Source organism: Megalobrama amblycephala, linkage group LG15 (genome assembly GCF_018812025.1).
Source record: "Megalobrama amblycephala isolate DHTTF-2021 linkage group LG15, ASM1881202v1, whole genome shotgun sequence".
Lineage (NCBI taxonomy): Eukaryota > Metazoa > Chordata > Actinopteri > Cypriniformes > Xenocyprididae > Megalobrama > Megalobrama amblycephala.
Genome location: NC_063058.1, coordinates 18804011 through 18823929, shown reverse-complemented (window position 1 = coordinate 18823929; position 19919 = coordinate 18804011). Strand labels below are relative to the sequence as shown.

The 19919-nt window shown below is 37.0% G+C and overlaps 1 protein-coding gene across 2 annotated transcripts in view; it reads left to right on the top strand.

Moving 5' to 3' along the window:
* cep290 (centrosomal protein 290) overlaps nucleotides 1-19919 on the top strand; it is a 40170-nt gene that overhangs the window by 11717 nt on the left and 8534 nt on the right. For both annotated transcript variants that reach the window (XM_048159352.1, XM_048159351.1), the window contains 30 exons: nucleotides 1325-1487; nucleotides 1651-1751; nucleotides 1829-1895; nucleotides 2021-2133; nucleotides 2212-2296; nucleotides 2380-2513; nucleotides 4027-4191; nucleotides 4283-4432; nucleotides 4522-4637; nucleotides 4806-4908; nucleotides 5304-5534; nucleotides 6401-6574; nucleotides 6655-6766; nucleotides 6839-7044; nucleotides 8815-8966; nucleotides 9068-9179; nucleotides 9248-9703; nucleotides 9880-10044; nucleotides 10143-10250; nucleotides 10335-10469; nucleotides 10551-10814; nucleotides 12528-12635; nucleotides 12781-12980; nucleotides 13064-13277; nucleotides 14227-14364; nucleotides 14628-14849; nucleotides 17700-17828; nucleotides 18128-18273; nucleotides 19069-19224; nucleotides 19306-19420. In XM_048159352.1, coding sequence (XP_048015309.1) covers nucleotides 1325-1487; nucleotides 1651-1751; nucleotides 1829-1895; nucleotides 2021-2133; nucleotides 2212-2296; nucleotides 2380-2513; nucleotides 4027-4191; nucleotides 4283-4432; nucleotides 4522-4637; nucleotides 4806-4908; nucleotides 5304-5534; nucleotides 6401-6574; nucleotides 6655-6766; nucleotides 6839-7044; nucleotides 8815-8966; nucleotides 9068-9179; nucleotides 9248-9703; nucleotides 9880-10044; nucleotides 10143-10250; nucleotides 10335-10469; nucleotides 10551-10814; nucleotides 12528-12635; nucleotides 12781-12980; nucleotides 13064-13277; nucleotides 14227-14364; nucleotides 14628-14849; nucleotides 17700-17828; nucleotides 18128-18273; nucleotides 19069-19224; nucleotides 19306-19420 — 4740 coding nt within the window. The remainder of the gene's footprint in view (nucleotides 1-1324; nucleotides 1488-1650; nucleotides 1752-1828; nucleotides 1896-2020; nucleotides 2134-2211; nucleotides 2297-2379; nucleotides 2514-4026; nucleotides 4192-4282; nucleotides 4433-4521; nucleotides 4638-4805; nucleotides 4909-5303; nucleotides 5535-6400; nucleotides 6575-6654; nucleotides 6767-6838; nucleotides 7045-8814; nucleotides 8967-9067; nucleotides 9180-9247; nucleotides 9704-9879; nucleotides 10045-10142; nucleotides 10251-10334; nucleotides 10470-10550; nucleotides 10815-12527; nucleotides 12636-12780; nucleotides 12981-13063; nucleotides 13278-14226; nucleotides 14365-14627; nucleotides 14850-17699; nucleotides 17829-18127; nucleotides 18274-19068; nucleotides 19225-19305; nucleotides 19421-19919) is intronic.

Sequence of the window (19919 nt, the reverse complement as noted above, 5' to 3'; positions counted from 1 at the left end):
TGTCTCAATGTAATGATAATACTAACACTAATAATAATAATAATAAATTATTAAAACTTTATTTTTTAAGAAATAATCACAATTTTTCTTATATGTTTTGATTTAAAAAAAAAAAGTCATATGAATAAAAGATAAATTAATGGTTTATGCCTTTATTTGATTGCCAGAAAAATTAAAATACACAACACAGAATTTCTGCAGAAGGGAAAAAAATCATAGAAATGTTATTATGTAATGTAATTATTTTTTTGATTATTAAAAATGAATTCAACCATTAAAATGGAATCCAGGATACTTTAAGCAAAAAACACAGAATTTGGTGAGAAAGAAAAATAAAACATTTTATAAGGCCCTAAAAAATGTAGTTTCTGTTAAACTTTTAATAAATTGTTGTTAAATTGTTTCATAATTTAATTAGACATACTAATTACCATACATTTAATTTAACCATTAAAATTGAGTCCAAAAAAGAAAGAAAAAAAAATGAAAAAAGAAAAAAAAAACAGAATCCAGAAAAATTGAAATGGAAAAAACTGAATTTGGGAACAAATAAAATTTACATACAATATGAGCTAAATGATCCGTTCCTTATAATCTCACTTATATGTTAGTTTTATAATGTAATTTTCAGAAAATGTTAGAAAAAAAAGTCAATAAATTTACATAAATTCAAGTTTAAATTTTTTTTTTTAAATATTAATTAGGTTGATGAAGATTATTATTATTATTTGCTCAAGCAGTTTCAAAAAAGTTTCTATTAATGTGATTTTCAACAGTTTTATTCATATTTTATCTATCGCAAAAATAGGGATAAATAAATAGTAAAATAGGAAATAGTGGATACATTTCATATTTATACATTTAAATTAAATATTTACATTTAAAATTTAAATGTAAAACTTTTAATAATACATTTAATGAGTAATATAACATACAGTATGTGTAAATATGGTTAGCAACAGTTTAATAATTTTTTGTTGTTCTATTGCATCAATCTTTGTGACCACTAGCTAAAAATATTCATATTTATGTTCACATAATTCATCTTTTCAAATAAAATAATCAGTGACATTATGTTATATCTGAGTTAATAATGTAATTTAAGAAAAAAAACTTATATTCTAGCAATAATGTTTTTTGGGTGGCTTCTCAAATAGAAAAGTTTTGAAGCAACTTCTACAATATTTGACATAATTAGCAACACTTGATCACAAATAATTGAAGAATTAAACATTCAGAAAACAACAAGGTGTCACTTAAACTTAAAAAATGTTATATTACACCTACATAGACGTTTGACTTGAAGCACTTCACTCTCTTTCAGGGAACGGATGGTTTGGAAGCTGCAATCACTGAGATCAAAGAATGTAAAAATCAAATCCGAGTGAGAGACCGGGAGATAGAAGCCATGATAAAAGACATAAACCAGCTGGAGATCAAAATCAACAATTTACTAGACGAGAACGAAGACCTGCGAGAACGGCTGGGTAATTTTTTTCAACCTGCTTTTATTATTTTACGATTTCCATCTTGTCTCAATTTCTGTATCCCTGTTTTACCTACACCTAGACATAAAGATTGTTTTTATAGCCCATATTGATTTTGCCAAGTTCAGCTTTGACCCTCACTGGGATCATGTTCCCACATCAGGATTAAATCCAAAGGAAGAACTGGATTTGAGCGAATTCCAGAGATCAAAGGTTTTGAAGCAGAGACAGTACAAAGCAGAGAACCAGGTTCTGCTGAAAGAGGTAAACCCGATTAACGTTATCTATATGGTTTGGCATTGGTCAATTATCCTGTGACCCTTTAATGGGATTCTCCTTAGATTGAGCGACTTGAGGAGGAAAGGCTCGAGCTGAAACAACGCATTCGTGCACTGGTGAAGGACAAAGGTGAGATCTTATCTCCAAGATGCTGCATATCAGTTACAGACTCATGTCCTGTTCACATAAACAGATCATTTGGTTGCATTGTAACATTGTATAATGAAACCTGACAGCACATTTCCTTTTTCAAGGCATATCAGTGGTCAGTAGTTCACTGCTTGATGACAGTGTTGAAGAAAAGCCCAGCAGATCATTTAGAGAGAGGCCTGTCTCTAGATCTACCAATGAAGAGATCAAACGCAAAGTAAGCCTTTATCTGAGAACAATGAATTTAGGACATCATAAGCGTTAAAGCTCATCGAACAACCTGTTTGTTTTTCAGAACGAGCGTCTACAGAAAGAGCTGAGCAGCAAAGAGAAAGAACTGGAGCTCAAGAGAACAGAATCTGCCCAGTTCAAGGCCAAATGTGAGAAGCATCACCGCATGACCCTGCAACACTTGCAGTGTCAGGTGGATTCCGTGACTATAATGTTTCTCTCTCTCCTGCAGTGAATGAAATGCTGAATGAGAATAAACAGCTGGAGCAGGGCATGAAGGAGATCCTGCAGGCCATCCAGGACGCTCAGAAGAAAACACCCACACCCACTGGCGTCAGCATTCCCAGCCTGGAGAGACTCGTCAGTGTACGTTCATTAACATAGTGGACTCACACAGAATCTGTGTAGTATTGCATTATTTATTTTTTTTGAAATATTACTAAAATGTATTTATATTTATATGAGGGAATTAGAAATAAATGTTAAGTAAATTACACTAATAAATAATATGTTTTAATTATTTAAAAATGAATAAGTTATGCATCTGAAATTATAAATTTAAATATAAAATTATACATTTAATAAGTAATATAATATTTAAGGAAACAAATCACACAAACCAAAAATTATTCAGAGATTTTTTTTTTCTAGTGGGTGCAGGACACTATAATTCATTTAAGTAAGTGAGGATAGCAAAAATAAACTGTGAAATATTATACCCAATAATTTTGAACCAAAAATTATTCAGACACTTTGACCTGACCATGTTTTCTTAAGTGTTTATCTGACATAATTAAGATTATTTTTTTCTGACAGTTTAACTCTGAGATCTTGTCATATTTTATTACCATTTTTTTAAACTATAGTGAATAAACTGTATTAATGAATGAAATGTTCAAGGAGTCTGAATAAATTTTGGTTTTACTGTGTATGTGTATATATATATAATGTATTTTTTATTTATATATATATAATATCTTTCCATTTATAAATAAATAATAAATTATTATTATGCATTTAAAATAAAACATTTGAATATAAAATTATACAATTAATGAGTAATGCAATATTTAACTGAAAAAATATAGGTTTGAAAATAATAGTAAATGATAATTGTAATATTTTTTTAATAATTTTAATATTTTAATAAATAATAATAGTCATAATTATGTAATTATAAATTTAAATATAAAATTATACATTTAATGAGTTATATAATTTTATATATATATATATATATATATATATATATATATATATTATATTATAATTATATATATATTATAAATATTATAATTATGCATTTAAAATAATACATTTAAATAAAATTATACAATGATTTTGACAATCAATGACAATCAATGATTGTAGTTATAAATTTAAATATAAAATTATACATTGAATGAGTATTACAATATTTAATGAAAAAAGAAAGTTTCAAATTTGTGTGAATAAAATCATTTATATTTTTAACAATTTAGAAATAAACAATACGTGTCATAATTATGCATTTAAAATAACAAATTTAAATATGAAATCATACATTTAATGGCCTGTAATAAAATGTGTTTATTTGAGCTAAGAGTGCTACACTCATTTTGTGTGCTGTAACTTTTATTAAATTAGCTTAAATTTGACCTTTTATTAAAAAATATTTAATGAAAGCCTTTACAAAATGTAATTAAAGTGAGGAAAAAAGGGGAGACAGGCAGTGGAAATCTGTGGAACGTCAAGCACAGATTTTGTGCTGCTATAGTGATTAGTCAACTTACATTGATGAATATGAAGTTTTTGGTCTCTAACCTTCCATCAAAGTGACTTTACTGTTCATAAATACCCTGTCACAACATACATGAGTGATAATTGTGTTTATCTTCAGGCGTTGGAGATGAAGTACTCAGAGGGAAAGTTTGATGCAAGCCTCCACCTGAGAACGCAGGTAGATCAGTTGACCGGCCGCAACGAGGAGCTACGGCAGGAGTTGAAGGCTGCTAGAGAGGAGGCAGCTAACACTCTCAATCAGTTAACGAAAGCTAATGAGAAGGTATTTACTCAAAATAACAGCTCAGCATTTAATAGATTAAAAAATGGTTTTAAAATTTCCTCTTTTTTGTCTTTTTTTTTTTTTTTTGTAGGTTGCTTGCTTGGAAAGTGAGGTTGAATCAATGAGCAAATCAGCTGGCACCTCCATCCCTTACAAGACATTAGCTCTGCCTGAAGAGATGACGCCAACTAGTGCCGAGGTCATCAACGCTCTCAATGAATACATGGTGCAGCTCCTACAGGTGTGTGTCAGTCTGGTAACTGTATCGTGTTATAATGCAAACCAGATGTAAGATTCATAATATTAAGACTCCCAACTGTGGATGTTCAGGAGATCAAAAACAAAGAAGATTCCATTGAGCAGCTCAGTTCGGCTCTGGAAGAGTATAAAAGGAAGTTTGCAGTGATCCGCCATCAACAAGGACTTCTATATAAGGAGTATCAAAGGTATGCAGAGCAATAAAGATCATTTATATTATAAAATGTAATATATAAAAAAGGTTGTTTATATTATAAAATATGAATATAATATATAATACATTTATATCAATTATTATACATATGAATGGTAATCAATAAAGCATGGTTTTAATTCACGCCGTCTGTCTGCTCCAGTGAGAGGGAGTCTTGGCAGAAAGCAAGGGACTCTTTTGCAGAACTGAAATCCAAACTTGAGGAACAAAAGGAGGTGGACACAGTAAAAATAAAAGAGTACAATGTAAGTCTCTTAAAGAGGTACTTTTCACATTTTCACCCAAAATGAAAATTATGTCATCATTTACTCACCCTCACCCTCAAAAAATAACTTGGTGTACTTTTCAATCAGAAATTGCTAGTTATTATTATTGCTCCAATAATCTTTGTTGAATTTACAACTTTATAAAATCATTTTTCAGTATATGACTATAATAACTTGCCCACAAGCTGATGTTACCAGTTTTAAACAATTCAGAAACTCCTTTGAAACATGACTTACAATAAAGAAATTAGTACTGTGGTGGTAAAAATCTGTTTAGCTAATGGTTATTTTGCTTTTTGTATGTCTTCATACAACATAAAAGTTTCTAATTTGTCCGTTTCCTGATTCCCATTATCTGTTTGACTCATTTCCAGCACTGGCTGGAGGCTCTTGAAAAGGACCCGAGTGAGATCAGACGGGAGCTGGCTGAGACGGCCCGAAAAATGATGGTTCTCAGAGTGAATGAGAAGTGTCTGACGCGACGCTATACGACTCTGCTTGAGCTCGAGCAACACTTGAGGAAGGAGAACGGCAAACTGAAGGATGATTTCAGCCACATGGAGGCCGCGGTAACTGAAAGAATCGGCTACCTGCAGAGGTTCAAGGTATTAGGTGTCTGCACATCACTCATACAGATGAAAAAGAAAATTATGAATGATGGGATTTATTTGAGGCCGACTGATATGGGTTTTTCAGTGGCTGATACTGATTCTGATATCTAGAACAGGGGGTTTTAAACAAAGTTTAAAGAAAAATAATGTAAAACATGCAAAAATAGAAATGTAAGAAAAGTTATCATTAAGAGAAATTGACATTCAAATTAATCAAATTAATCATTAATCGCAATTATTTTATTATTTATTATCACATTAATACTCTAATTGTGGGTAGAATAAAACATATAATAGAAACTAAATATTTTGTATATAATATTGTACACATATTCACAATATTTTGTACCATTTGTATTTTAGGTAGAGTCCCTTACAAGGGAATCAATCATATTTGGAGAATCATTTTGTCAGATAAATACCTTAACAAAGTTTAGTGTTTTTTTTTTCTTTCATATTTAAAAAATATAAAATATTTTCCTCAAATTTTGATCATTTAATTGAACTTGTAGGGTCATAAAAAACAAATATCCCTCCAGGCATCACTTTTGGCCACTAATGTATATGAATTATAAAACTTCATGTCAGCAAAATTACTGAAATGAAATAAACACTTTATGAACTCTCAGCACATTTACAAATAATAAATATTTATATGTTTAAATTCTAAATAATTATAATTTGTAATGACAAATCATTCATATTAATTAATTTTATAATAATTAAAACTACTATAATGTTGTTTTAGTGTTGTTTTGTTGTTTTTCCAAGGCTTGTTTTGACCATGAGGTATGGTAGTAATCTTTGCTGAGAGCTGTAACTGACCTCTGCTGACCTCTGTAAACTTGCTTTGCCCTCAGGAAATGGCAGCATTTAAAATAGCTGCATTGCAGAAATCCCTTGATGGTAGTGTTCCTGCATCAGAGCTGGAGAGAGCCAACAAACAATACACTGAGCTCACCATCAAGTACAGAAACCTCCTACAGAAAGACAATCACCTTGTTCAGAAGACAAACACTCTGGAGCACCTGGAGGTACATCTCTTGGCAAATTTCAGTACATAAAGCAATGGACTCCTTGATTTTTTTATTACAGCACTCTCCTTTCTTTTCAGAGGGAGAATGTGTCTTTACATGAAAGCATTGACTCCATTAATAAAGAGCTGGAGATCAGCAAAGAGAAGCTTCACACATTGGAGCAGGCCTGGGAAAACTTCAGCACGACTGGTAAATGTCACTTTTCAAAAATCAAAAAGTTTTGCTGCAATATCCTAAAGTTGACCTATTGGGTGTTCACAGGTGGTGAGAACACCATGGACAAGGCAGCCAAAGCCCTGGCCAACAGCGAGATTGTATCTGTGTCCAGACGCATCACCATGCTGGAGATGAAGGAGCTAAATGAAAGACAGCGAGCCGAACATGCACAGAAGATGTACGAGCACCTGAGGAACTCCCTCAAACAGGTGGAAGAGCGCAACTTTGAGCTAGAGACCAAGTTTGCTGAGGTGGGTCTGATTTATCTCTTGCATCCATCCCGAATACACTAGCAACCATATAGAAACGTGCCAAAAAAACACTTTAGAACACCTTAACATTTTATTTAATTTTTTATAAAACACAGTAGGCTAAGCTTTTAGTTTATTTTAAAGGCGTCCTTGATTATGACTTCACTTAAAGGGTTAGTTCACCCAAAAATGAAAATAATGTCATTTATTACTCACCCTCATGTCGTTCCACACCCGTAAGACTTTTGTTAATCTTCGGAACACAAATTAAGATATTTTAGTTGAAATCCGATGACTCAGTGAGGCCTTCATAGGGAGCAATGACATTTCCTCTCTCAAGATCCATAAAGGTACTAAAAACATATTTAAATCAGTTCATGTGAGTACAGTGGTTCAATATTAATATTATAAAGTGACGAGAATATTTTTGTAGCGCCAAAAAAACAAAATAACGACTTATTTAGTAATGGCCGATTTCAAAACACTGCTTCATGAAGCATCGGAGCATAAATGAATCAGTGTATCAAATCATGATTCAGATCACGTGTCAAACTGCCAACGGCTGAAATCACGTGACTTTGGCGCTCCGAACGGCAGATTCGATACGCTGATTCATTTGTGCTCTGATGCTTCATGAAGCAGTGTTTTGAAATTGGCCATCACTTTATAAGTCGTTATTTTGTTTTTTTGGCGCTCCAGAAACGTTAAATTAATATTAATATTGAACCACTGAACTCACATGAACCGATTTAAATATGTTTTTTGTACCTTTATGGATCTTGAGAGAGGAAATGTCATTGCTCCCTATGAAGGCCTCACTGAGTCATCGGATTTCAACTAAAATATCTTAATTTGTGTTCCGAAGATTTGACGAATGTCTTACGGGTGTGGAACGGCATGAGGGTGAGTAATAAATGACAGAATTTTCATTTTTGGGTGAACTAACCCTTTAAGGACTACAACAAACGGCTGGTAGGGACTACAACAAGCTTCTTCTCGGGTTGGTGACATCACAAACCCCAAAATTTACATAAACCCTGCCCTCGAGAACACGCAACAAAGGGGCTGAGGCCATGTTAGGCTGCTTTAGAGAGGAGGAAGAGTTGCTGTAGTAGAGTGTTGTTGCCATGCCTTCATTTTACGCTGGACTGCTTCACAAATAAGGGTCAATTCAACGCTTTTGCACAACAGATTAACATGACGGCACATGCTAGTTGATGAGTTAAATGAACTCCACGGCAACTACATAAATTTATCCACTAACCATTCAGAAATGTCCAGTTACATTCTAAAAGTTGTAACTTCTTCCTGAGTCTCTCCATCAGTGTCCGACTCCGGTTTGAACAATGTAAGGCTGAACACCGTTACTAACAATCCTCATTTTGGCAGCGTGAGATTCTCCAGCTTTGTTGTTGTTGAGCAACTGAAGCGTGAGCTGTTAAAGCTCTGCCCTCTTTTGGAAAGCAGGCCGGGAGCAGCAGCTCATTTGCATTTAAAGGGATGCACACAAAAAAGGCATGTTTTTGCTCACACCCAATCTGGGACAAATTTGACAAATTATCTGTGGGGTGTTTTGAACTGAAACTTCACAGACACATTCTGAGGACACCAGAGACTTATAATACATCTTGTGAAAAGGGTCATAATAGGTCCCTTTTAATAAAACACAGCATGTTGAATATTAAATAAGCTTTTATTTATTATTTGGTTTTATAAAACACAGTGTGTTTAACATTTAATAAGCTATTTTGTATATTTCTGTATGTGTAGCTCACAAAACTAAACCTGGAGGCTCAGCGGATAGAGCGGGAGCTCAGGGACGAGCTGGCGGACAGCGTAAGCAAACACATCAGCGACGCTGACCGCAAGCGAATCGCCGAACTGGAGAAAACGGAGGCAGAGCTGCGGATTGAAGTGTCCAAGTAAGCCTGTTGACTCAACCTGTGCACAAGCTTGCTATTACAGCAAAATCATGAGTAAATGTACACAAACATCTCTTTTAAGTTTTTTAAAATGTCTGCAGATTGCGGGAGGTGTCAGATGTCGCTAAAATGCAGGTGTCCGCTCTGGAAGCCAGGCAGCAGTCAAGAGAGAAGGAAGTAGAAAGCCTGAGGAGACAGGTGTTGGACTACCAGGTATGTTTTTTTTCTTTTCAGCTGTGTAACCTCTTAATTACTTCCCTAATTGCACATCTTCTCTTCAGGCTCAGTCTGATGAAAAGGCCCTTATCGCCAAACTCCATCAGCACATTGTAGCTCTCCAGTTGAGTGAGACCACAGCAATCAGCCGGCTGGAGGCCGCCACCACACGCCTCCAGAAACTCGAAGCGCAGAAGCTCAGAGTCGAACAGCAGCTGGATGCCCAGCAGCAGACGCTGTGGCACGCAAGGCAGGAGGGTCACCAGCGGGCCAGACACCTGCGCCAAACCATTCAGGCCCTCCGCAGACAGTTCTCAGGAGCCTTGCCGCTGGCCCAACAGGAGAAGTTTTCCAGCACCATGCTCCACCTGCAGGAGGACAGGGCACGGGCCAGGGAAGAGGTGCAAAAGGCGACGGAGGAGAGGAGGAAAGCAGAAGGGAAGGCACAAGAACTGGAGCTAAAGCTGAAGGGGTTGGAAGAGCTCATAGCAACACTGAAAGATGCTAAAGGAGCTCAGAAAGTAGGTTGATTGAGTTGTGATGTGGTTCTTGAAAATGTGTTTTCTTAATTACTTTGAAAATACTATGATTATTAATTATTTAATCATATATTTTAATTGTATTTACTCATATTAATAAAGGAAACAGTAATTCACACTCAGCTGCAGAATTTACAGCCTAATATCAACCCCTACAGGTAATGGAGTGGCATAAGAAACTGGAGGAAGTTCGTCTGTTGGAAATGAGGCAGAACAGAGAGCTTAATACCCAGCGGGAAGAGATAAAATACCTTAAGAACATTGTGGCGGAGCAGGAACGCACCATCAGCGGCCAGGAAGAGGAGCTGGTGCAGCAGAATAATGTCAGTATTGCATTTAAACATGATTCTTCTCCGTTTTTACACTATACAGAGCATACTTCAATCATGATTTCTAATAATATTTGTTATCCTTGTATCAGCTTCTTGAGGAGCGGCAACTGATCTGGGATCAGAGAGAGGTGCAACTGGAGCGCCAGCTCGACTCCTATGAGAAACAGCAGAATGAAATCCTAAGCACAGCTCAGAAGGTGGCAGACTTAACCAATATTTGTTTAAAGCTGTTTACTGAACTACACTTTAACTTACACTTAACTTGTCTTGTTTGAGTTTAGTTTGAGGAAGCCACAGGCTCTCTGCCTGATCCAAATCAGCCTTTAGCGCACCAGTTAGACTACGCTCTTGGAAAAATCAAAGAGCACGTTCGTACCATCCTTGAGACAAAATCCACCTGCAAAATTCTGGAAGAGGTACTTTTTTATTCAAGCAATTGTTTAAATTTGACCTTGTTATTGAACGAAGATTATCTTACAAGGAGTTTCTCTGAGCAGAAGCTGAAAGAAAAAGAAGCTGCTTTGTGGACATCAGAACAGAACGTCTTATCTCGAGACAAAGTGATCAATGAACTGAGGCTTCGCCTACCAGCCACTGCAGAGAGAGAGAAGCTCCTGGCTGACCTGAGCAAACAAGAGGACTCTGAGAGCCAGCCCGCCCTGAAGGTCGCCCACCAGACCATTAATAACCTACAAGGGCGTCTGGATCAGAAAGAAGAGGTTCTCAAGAAGTACCAGAACATGTTAACAAAGGCTCGTCAGGTGCCTATAGTTAAAACTTGAGGCTTCATAAATTGGTGTTATACAGTGGGTACGGAAAGTATTCAGACCTCCTTAAATTTTTCACTCTTTGTTATATTGCAGCCATTTGCTAAAATCATTTAAGTTCATTTTTTTCCTCATTAATGTATACACAGCACCCCATATTGACAGAAAAACACAGAATTGTTGACATTTTTGCAGATTTATTAAAAAAGAAAAACTGAAATATCACATGGTCCTAAGTATTCAGACCCTTTGCTCAGTATTTAGTAGAAGCACCCTTTTGATCTAATACAGCCATGAGTCTTTTTGGGAAAGATGCAACAAGTTTTTCACACCTGAATTTGGGGATCCTCTGTCATTCCTCCTTGCAGATCCTCTCCAGTTCTGTCAGGTTGGATGGTAAACGTTGGTGGACAGCCATTTTTAGGTCTCTCCAGAGATGCTCAATTGGGTTTAAGTCAGGGCTCTGGCTGGGCCATTCAAGAACAGTCACGGAGTTGTTGTGAAGCCACTCCTTCGTTATTTTAGCTGTGCGCTTAGGGTCATTGTCTTGTTGGAAGGTAAACCTTCGGCCCAGTCTGAGGTCCTGAGCACTCTGGAGAAGGTTTTCGTCCAAGATATCCCTGTACTTGGCCGCATTCATCTTTCCCTCGATTGCAACCAGTCGTCCTGTCCCTGCAGCTGAAAAACACCCCCACAGCATGATGCTGCCACCACCATGCTTCACTGTTGGGACTGTATTGGACAGGTGATGAGCAGTGCCTGGTTTTCTCCACACATACCGCTTAGAATTAAGGCCAAAAAGTTCTATCTTGGTCTCATCAACCAGAGAATCTTATTTCTCACCATCTTAGCAAACTCCATGCGGGCTTTCATGTGTCTTGCACTGAGGAGAGGCTTCCGTCGGGCCACTCTGCCATAAAGCCCAGACTGGTGGAGGGCTGCAGTGATGGTTGACTTTCTACAACTTTCTCCCATCTCCTGACTGCATCTCTGGAGCTCAGCCACAGTGATCTTTGGGTTCTTCTTTACCTCTCTCACCAAGGCTCTTCTCCCCCGATAGCTCAGTTTGGCTGGACGGCCAGCTCTAGGAAGGGTTCTGGTCGTCCCAAACATCTTCCATTTAAGGATTATGGAGGCCACTGTGCTCTTAGGAACCTTAAGTGCAGCAGAAACTTTTTTGTAACCTTGGCCAGATCTGTGCCTTGCCACAATTCTGTCTCTGAGCTCTTCAGGCAGTTCCTTTGACCTCATGATTCTCATTTGCTCTGACATGCACTGTGAGCTGTAAGGTCTTATATAGACAGGTGTGTGGCTTTCCTAATCAAGTCCAATCAGTATAATCAAACACAGCTGGACTCAAATGAAGGTGTAGAACCATCTCAAGGATGATCAGAAGAAATGGAGAGCACCTGAGTTAAATATATGAGTGTCACAGCAAAGGGTCTGAATACTTAGAACCATGTGATATTTCAGTTTTTCTTTTTTAATAAATCTGCAAAAATGTCAACAATTCTGTGTTTTTCTGTCAATATGGGGTGCTGTGTGTACATTAATGAGGAAAAAAAGAACTTAAATGATTTTAGCAAATGGCTGCAATATAACAAAGAATGAAAAATTTAAGGGGGTCTGAATACTTTCTGTACCCACTGTATATTGCACAATAAAACCATATAAAAGCTCATATATCTTGATTTTATATTTTGCCAGGAACAGGAAGAGATTGCCAAAAGGCATGAGGAAGAGGTCAGAGCCCTGCATCAGAAACTGGACGTCTATATGGACACATCGCTGGACCGTTTCAAACAGACGGCTCTGGTACCTAGAGTATTCATTATAAAGCTCAATTTGGGATAGCGGGCCAGAAAGTAAAAAAATTAGTGCACTTATTAAATATAATAATGTCCTAAATCATGGCTGCTGTCATCTTTAGTTGGCAATACTTTGTTTTATTCTTCTTTAGGAGCTGATGAAGAAACCCACCATCACCGTACCGACCAATAAGCACTTGGTGCGGTTGGCAGAAATGGAGCAGACGGTGGCTGAGCAGGACAATTCACTCTCCTCACTGACACACAAGCTGAAGGTGGTGATTGCAGAGCTGGACCAACAGAGACAGCTGGCAGCAGCACAAGCCATGGAGCACGCTGCTGAAACAGCCAGGTGAGAAATTTAAAACAAGGCGAGAAACAAGATACTACGATATTTATTCCTCATGCCACTTATCATGGTTTTTCCATTCTAAGACTGGAGGAGAGACACGGTGCCCAAATGAAGGGTCTGTCCCAGGAGGCAGAAGAGCTGAGAGCTCAGCTCGTTCAGATGGAGAAAGAGCTGCATTACCTCCGTACGGAGCTAGAGGCCCAGAAAGAGGCCAATGTCAGGTCACCATCCAACACCATGAAGAACCTTGTGGAGCGGTTGAAGACACAGCTGGCACTCAAGGAGAAACAGCTGAAGGTATCACACAGTGCACAACTAGAGTAAATGTGCAGTCAGGTTTACTGTTGATTGGCGAATTTTTATGCGTGAAATACAGTCATTTCAATGAAATCCATGCTAATAGGGATGTCTCTTGAGGTGCCCACAAAACTGCGGCAAGATTTTGCTAATGTGATAGACCTTAAAGGGTTAGTTCACCCAAAAATGAAAATTACTCCATTATTTACTCACCCTCAAGCCATCCTAGATGTATATGACTATCTTCTTTCAGACAAACACAGTCTGAGTTGTATTTTAAAAAATCCTTTATAATGGCAGTGAATGGGGTGTTATATTTTGAATCCCAAAAAAGTGCATCCATCCATCATAAAAGTATTCCACACGGATTCAGGGGGCTAATAAAGGCCTTCTGAAGCAAATCGATGGGGTTTTGTAAGAAAAATATCCATATTTAAAACTTTATTAACTATAATAACTAGCTTTCGGCAGACGGCCATATGCATCCATTTGCGGCGGAAGAGTGACCTCGGACCTGACGCATGACGTAATGACAAAAGTGGAAACGCAGAGGATAGAGCAAAACAAACCACTGGTAATGAATTATAATCTAAAACAAGATTTTTTCTTACAAAAACCCATCACTTCGCTTAAGAAGGCCTTTATTTACCCCCTGGAGCCGTGTGGATTTTTGGATATTTGGATATTTATGATGAATGGATGCACCTTTTGGGCTTCAAAATACAACGCTCCATTTACTACCATTATAAAGCCAGGATATTTTAAAATATCTCCAACTGTGTTCATCTGAAAGAAGATAGTCATATACACCTAGGATGGCTTGAGGGTGAGTAAATCATGGGATAATTTTTCATTTTTGGGTGAACTAACCCTTTAATTCTTCTGGATGGGTTTTTCGGCAGTGATTTTTGAAAGTGAATAAGATCAGAATCCGGTTCCTCATCCACAGGCTCTCAGTAAAGCTCTCTTGGAACTTCGTGCAGAGTTGACATCTCAAGCAGAACAGCAGATCATCGCCAATGCTGCTCAGAAGGAAGAGGCCCTCAATGTTCAGCAGATCGTTGACAAGCAGACCAAGGAGCTAAGGGTAAAAATAAAGAAGAAGCCTAAATTCCTACCCTATTCCTGAACCAGCTTTTCAATTTAATTTTAAATGCCTCTTTTAAATTTGATTTTAAAAAGCATCAGCCAGTTGCTTTAATTAATCATTTGTCAATCAAGTTTAAAAAATATGCCATAGGACAGTTGACTTATGTTAGCAACCAATGAACTTTCAACTTTCTGGTTTTTAAGACTATGAATGAATTTTACCCCAACCTTGCATTTATTTATCCCCATGTTTCTCATCAGGCATGTGTGAGGGACCTCAATGAGGAGCTCCAGCTGGCTAAGGATGGTGTACGAGCGGCAAAAGCCAGAGAAAACTCGCTAAGAGAGGAGCTGGAGAACTTGAACAAGGATCTTCAGAGGAGCCAAAAATCACATCATAAGCTGCATAGTGAAAAAGAGGCTCTGGAGGATCAGCTGAATGAGCAAAAGAGGAAGGTCCAGAGGCTTAGCAGTGGCCTACAGGTCAGACCACATGTTTTTCCAATCCAGAATAGTTCTTCACCCTTGTTCACTTGTTTCATAAATGTTTAAGGTCACAAAATTCCTGTCTCGCTGTTCTTGAGTAATTCTACCAGTGGCTGAAAGCACTTGGACACTGAGTCATCGGCCCTTTTTTCTCTGCAAAAGAAGAGTTTCTGCTCAATGTCTGGTTGAACAGAGCACTTCTTTGACAGCAGTGAATACGTCTAGACACCATTGTGTAGCTCCTCGCTTTTACTCCTATCAGAGCTTGTGGTCCTTGGGAAGAAAAAAACAGGGGCTTTATTTGTATGTATAATCATAGTCCTCTCAAACTTTTTAAAGTAAAACTTTATTTATATAGCACCTTTCAACTGTTGTTTACGAAGCGCTTAACTGAAGACATGAACACTACTGTTCAAAAGTTTGGGGTCAGTACAGTTTTTTTACATTAATATTTTTAAAAAGGATGTATTAAATCGATCAAAAGTGTCAGAAAAGACATTTATAATGTTTCAAATTATTTATCTTTCAAATAAATATTTCTCTTTCTATTCATCAAAGAATACTGAAAAAATGAACCACAGTCTCCATGAAAATATTAAGCATCACAACTGATTTTACATTGATAATTATAAGAAATTTTTCTAAAGCACCAAATCAGCATATTAGAATGATTTCTGAAGGATTATGTGACTTTGAAGACTGGAGTAATGATGCTGAAAATTCAGCTTTAACATCACAGAAAGGAATTACATTTCAAAGTGCATTAAAATGGAAAACTGTAATTTTAAATTGTAATAATTTTAATAATATTACTGTATTTTTGATCAAATAAATGCAGCCTTATGTCAAAAACTTAAATACATATGAAAGGATAGAAAGAAAACAAAATGTCTAAAAGCAGACTATATGATATTGTAAAAGAAAGGGGGAGGGGAATATTATTTATAACTTATGTTGTTTATTTATTATTATTATTATTATTATTGTTATTATTTCTTTATGGACGTCTGATCATGTATAGTATTTTTATGTTTATGTCTGGTGTTTGGGAGATGGGGAGTTTAGTTTTGTATATCTTTCTGTATAATTTGAAAACAAATAAAAAAACCTTGACTACAAACCCGATTCCAAAAAAGTTGGGACACTGTACAAATTGTGAATAAAAACAGAATGCAATGATGTGGAAGTTTCAAATTTCAATATTTTATTCAGAATACAACATAGATGACATATCAAATGTTTAAACTGAGAAAATGTATAATTTGAAGGGACAAATAAGTTGATTTTAAATTTCATGGCATCAACGCATCTCAAAAAAGTTGGGACAAGGCCATGTTTACCATGTTTGTGTGGCATCCCCTCTTCTTTTTATAACAGTCTGCAATCGTCTGGGGACTGAGGAGACAAGTTGCTCAAGTTTGGGAATAGGAATGTTGTCCCATTCTTGTCTAATACAGGCTTCTAGTTGCTCAGCTGTCTTAGGTCTTCTTTGTCGCATCTTCCTCTTTATGATGCACCAAATGTTTTCTATGGGTGAAAGATCTGGACTGCAGGCTGGCCATTTCAGTACCCGGATCCTTCTTCTACGCAGCCATGATGTTGTAATTGATGCAGTATGTGGTCTGGCATTGTCATGTTGGAAAATGCAAGGTCTTCCCTGAAAGAGACGACGTCTGGATGGGAGCATATGTTGTTCTAGAACTTGGATATACCTTTCAGCATTGATGGTGCCTTTCCAGATGTGTAAGCTGCCCATGCCACACGCACTCATGCAACCCCATACCATCAAAGATGCAGGCTTCTGAACTGAGCGCTGATAACAACTTGGGTTGTCCTTGTCCTCTTTAGTCCGGATGACATGGCGTCCCAGTTTTCCAAAAAGAACTTCAAATTTTGATTCGTCTGACCACAGAACAGTTTTCCACTTTGCCACAGTCCATTTTAAGTGAGCCTTGGCCCAGAGAAAACGCCTGCGCTTCTGGATCATGTTTAGATATGGCTTCTTTTTTGACCTATAGAGTTTTAGCCGGCAACGGCGAATGGCACGGTGGATTGTGTTCACCGACAATGTTTTCTGGAAGTATTCCTGAGCCCATGTTGTGATTTCCATTACAGTAGCATTCCTGTATGTGATGCAGTGCCGTCTAAGGGTCCGAAGATCACGGGCATCCAGTATGGTTTTCCGGCCTTGACCCTTACGCACAGAGATTGTTCCAGATTCTCTGAATCTTTGGATGATATTATGCACTGTAGATGATGATAACTCCAAACTCTTTGCAATTTTTCTCTGAGAAACTCCTTTCTGATATTGCTCCACTATTTTCCGCCGCAGCATTGGGGGAATTGGTGATCCTCTGCCCATCTTGACTTCTGAGAGACACTGCCACTCTGAGAGGCTCTTTTTATACCCAATCATGTTGCCAATTGACCTAATAAGTTGCAAATTGGTCCTCCAGCTGTTCCTTATATGTACATTTAACTTTTCTGGCCTCTTATTGTTACCTGTCCCAACTTTTTTGGAATGTGTAGCTCTCATGAAATCCAAAATGAGCCAATATTTGGCATGACATTTCAAAATTTCTCACTTTCAACATTTGATATGTTATCTATATTCTATTGTGAATAAAATATAAGTTTATGAGATTTGTAAATTATTGCATTCCTTTTTTATTCACAATTTGTACAGTGTCCCAACTGTTTTGGAATCGGGTTTGTAAAAAAAAAGAAAAAAAAGAAAAGAAAACAAAATGTCAGAGTGAGAATAAAATGAGAGTCTAAGTGAATAAATAAATGTGACATTTTCCAGGACTGTATATCAGAGATGATGATGTTTTTGTGTGTTTGCAGGCTCAGGTTGAGAGTGATGGTCCCACAGTAGAGGCTCTTCAGAAGAAGATCCGGAGGTTAGAGCAAGAGCTGGACAGGAAGAGCATCTCAGACCATGGAGACAAGAGAAGCGTACTGAAGGAGGACAAGGTGAACTAGAACTGCATTTACTGCAGGAAAAAATACAGTTAGACAGTTAAAGATTAATTAATTGCAGAAAATTGTGTGGAAGAAGCCTAAACAAACCTTCTTTCAATTGTAAATATTTTATTCAATGTTACATGTTTGTTTGAGCTCTTATTCTTTCATATTGCCTACATTTAATTTTACATTTTGTGGTGAAGCCACAGTCTAGCTTTCTTTTTTTTTTAAATTACTTTTAAATCATCATATGTAATCCTTTGTGATTTTTCATGTATTAATCTTGTGAATTATTTCTATATTTGCAGTCTTCTAAAGAAGAAATCGTGAAGTGGGAGGAAGGTAAAAAGTGGCAGGCCAGGGTGGAAAAAGTGCGAAACGTTCTCAAGGAGAAGGAGAAAGAAGTGGATTCTCTGTCTAAACAATTAGCAACGATCAAGGAACTTTACAGCAGGTGTATGCCGTAAAACTAAACCATCCACATAATGGACAATTTCAAATGACACGTTAAAAGGGTTAGTTCACCAAAAAATGAAAATTCTGTCATTAATTACTCACCCTCATGTTGTTCCAAACCCGTAAGACCTTCGTTTATCTTCGGAACACAAATTAAGATCTTTTTGATGAAATCTAAGAGCTTTCTGTACCTTCATTGACAGTTACGCAGCTACCACTTGATGACGCTTCAAAACGTTTATAAAGAGATCGTAAATCTAATCCATATGAATTAAGCAGTTTAGTCAAACCTAGAACAAACCTTGTGGAAGCTCAAACGTGCTGCGTAACACGAGAATGATCCTCACTGGTTTTCACACGAGTCAAGCGAACATGCTTGAGCTTCCGTTTACCATATGTGTACCATATGTTAAATGTGAATAATGTGGACTAAACCACTCAATTCATATGGAATAATTCATTTTACAGTCTCTTTATGAACTTGAAGTGTCAAACTGGTAGTTGTGTAGCTGTCTATGGAGGGACAGAAAGCTCTCAGATTTCATCAAAAAGATCTTCATTTGTGTTCCGAAGATGAACGAAGGTCTTACGGGTCTGGAACGACATGAGGGTGAGTAATTAATGACAGAATTTTCATTTTTGGTTGAACTAACCCTTTAATGGTTTGAGGAATCTTAAATAAATATGACCTACATTTATGCAATAAATGTGAGCTTAACTTTACCATTTATTAAGAGTAAGAACAAAAGTTGAAGATTTCCACTCATATTTATGTTGGCTGATGTCCATGAAGGTTGGAGCAGGAGAAGTTGGGTCTGCAGAGGAAACTAAAGGGCAGAGGAGTGACTGCAGATCAGGTCGTCGGTGCACGGACCCTCGAGGCTGACAGAGAGATTGAGGAGCTACATAAAAGAAACTCTGAACTGGAACAGCAAATCAAAGCGATAAAGTATGTTCCTAATCGTGCCCTTTTGTATCAAACCAGTATGTGCAAATGTTGTCTTAATGATATGTACGATTGGTTATGTAGGCAGCAGCAGGCTTTACCGCGTGATGCTGCAATGGAGGATATCACCATCAGGAACCAATATCTTGAGGAGAGGATTCACTCCCTGGAAAGTCAACTATCCAAAGAATCTCCATCTGTAGGTGCAACACTTTGCATGACAAAAAAACATCTTTTAACACTTTTCATGAATTTCACTCCACTAATTTCACTCTCACGCTTCCTCTCAAACCTGTTTCCTTCTCCATACCTCTATTCCATCAATGATAATGAAGGACAAACATCTGGCATCACCATCTCAGCTCAGTTCTTCATCAAAAGTTCGTTCTATGACTTTTGATATCAGAGAAACTGAGCAAACTCAATCTCCATTATTAAATGACATAATCCCTGGATCAACTGAAAATAAAAAGAAAATAGCTTTTAAAAAGAACAAAGCAACTCAAACTTCCTTTACAAGTGCAGCAGAAGTGAGTCGAGATGAGGAAAAGAGTTGTGTTGTAGATTTAGAACCTGAAGATCTGGTGAATGACAACAAAAGTGAACAGGAGAAGCCAACGAAAAAGAGGAATCTGTTGAGAAAGACAAAGACGAACCAGATGAGGCTCAAGGAGGACAGGATATAGAAATTGCTGAAC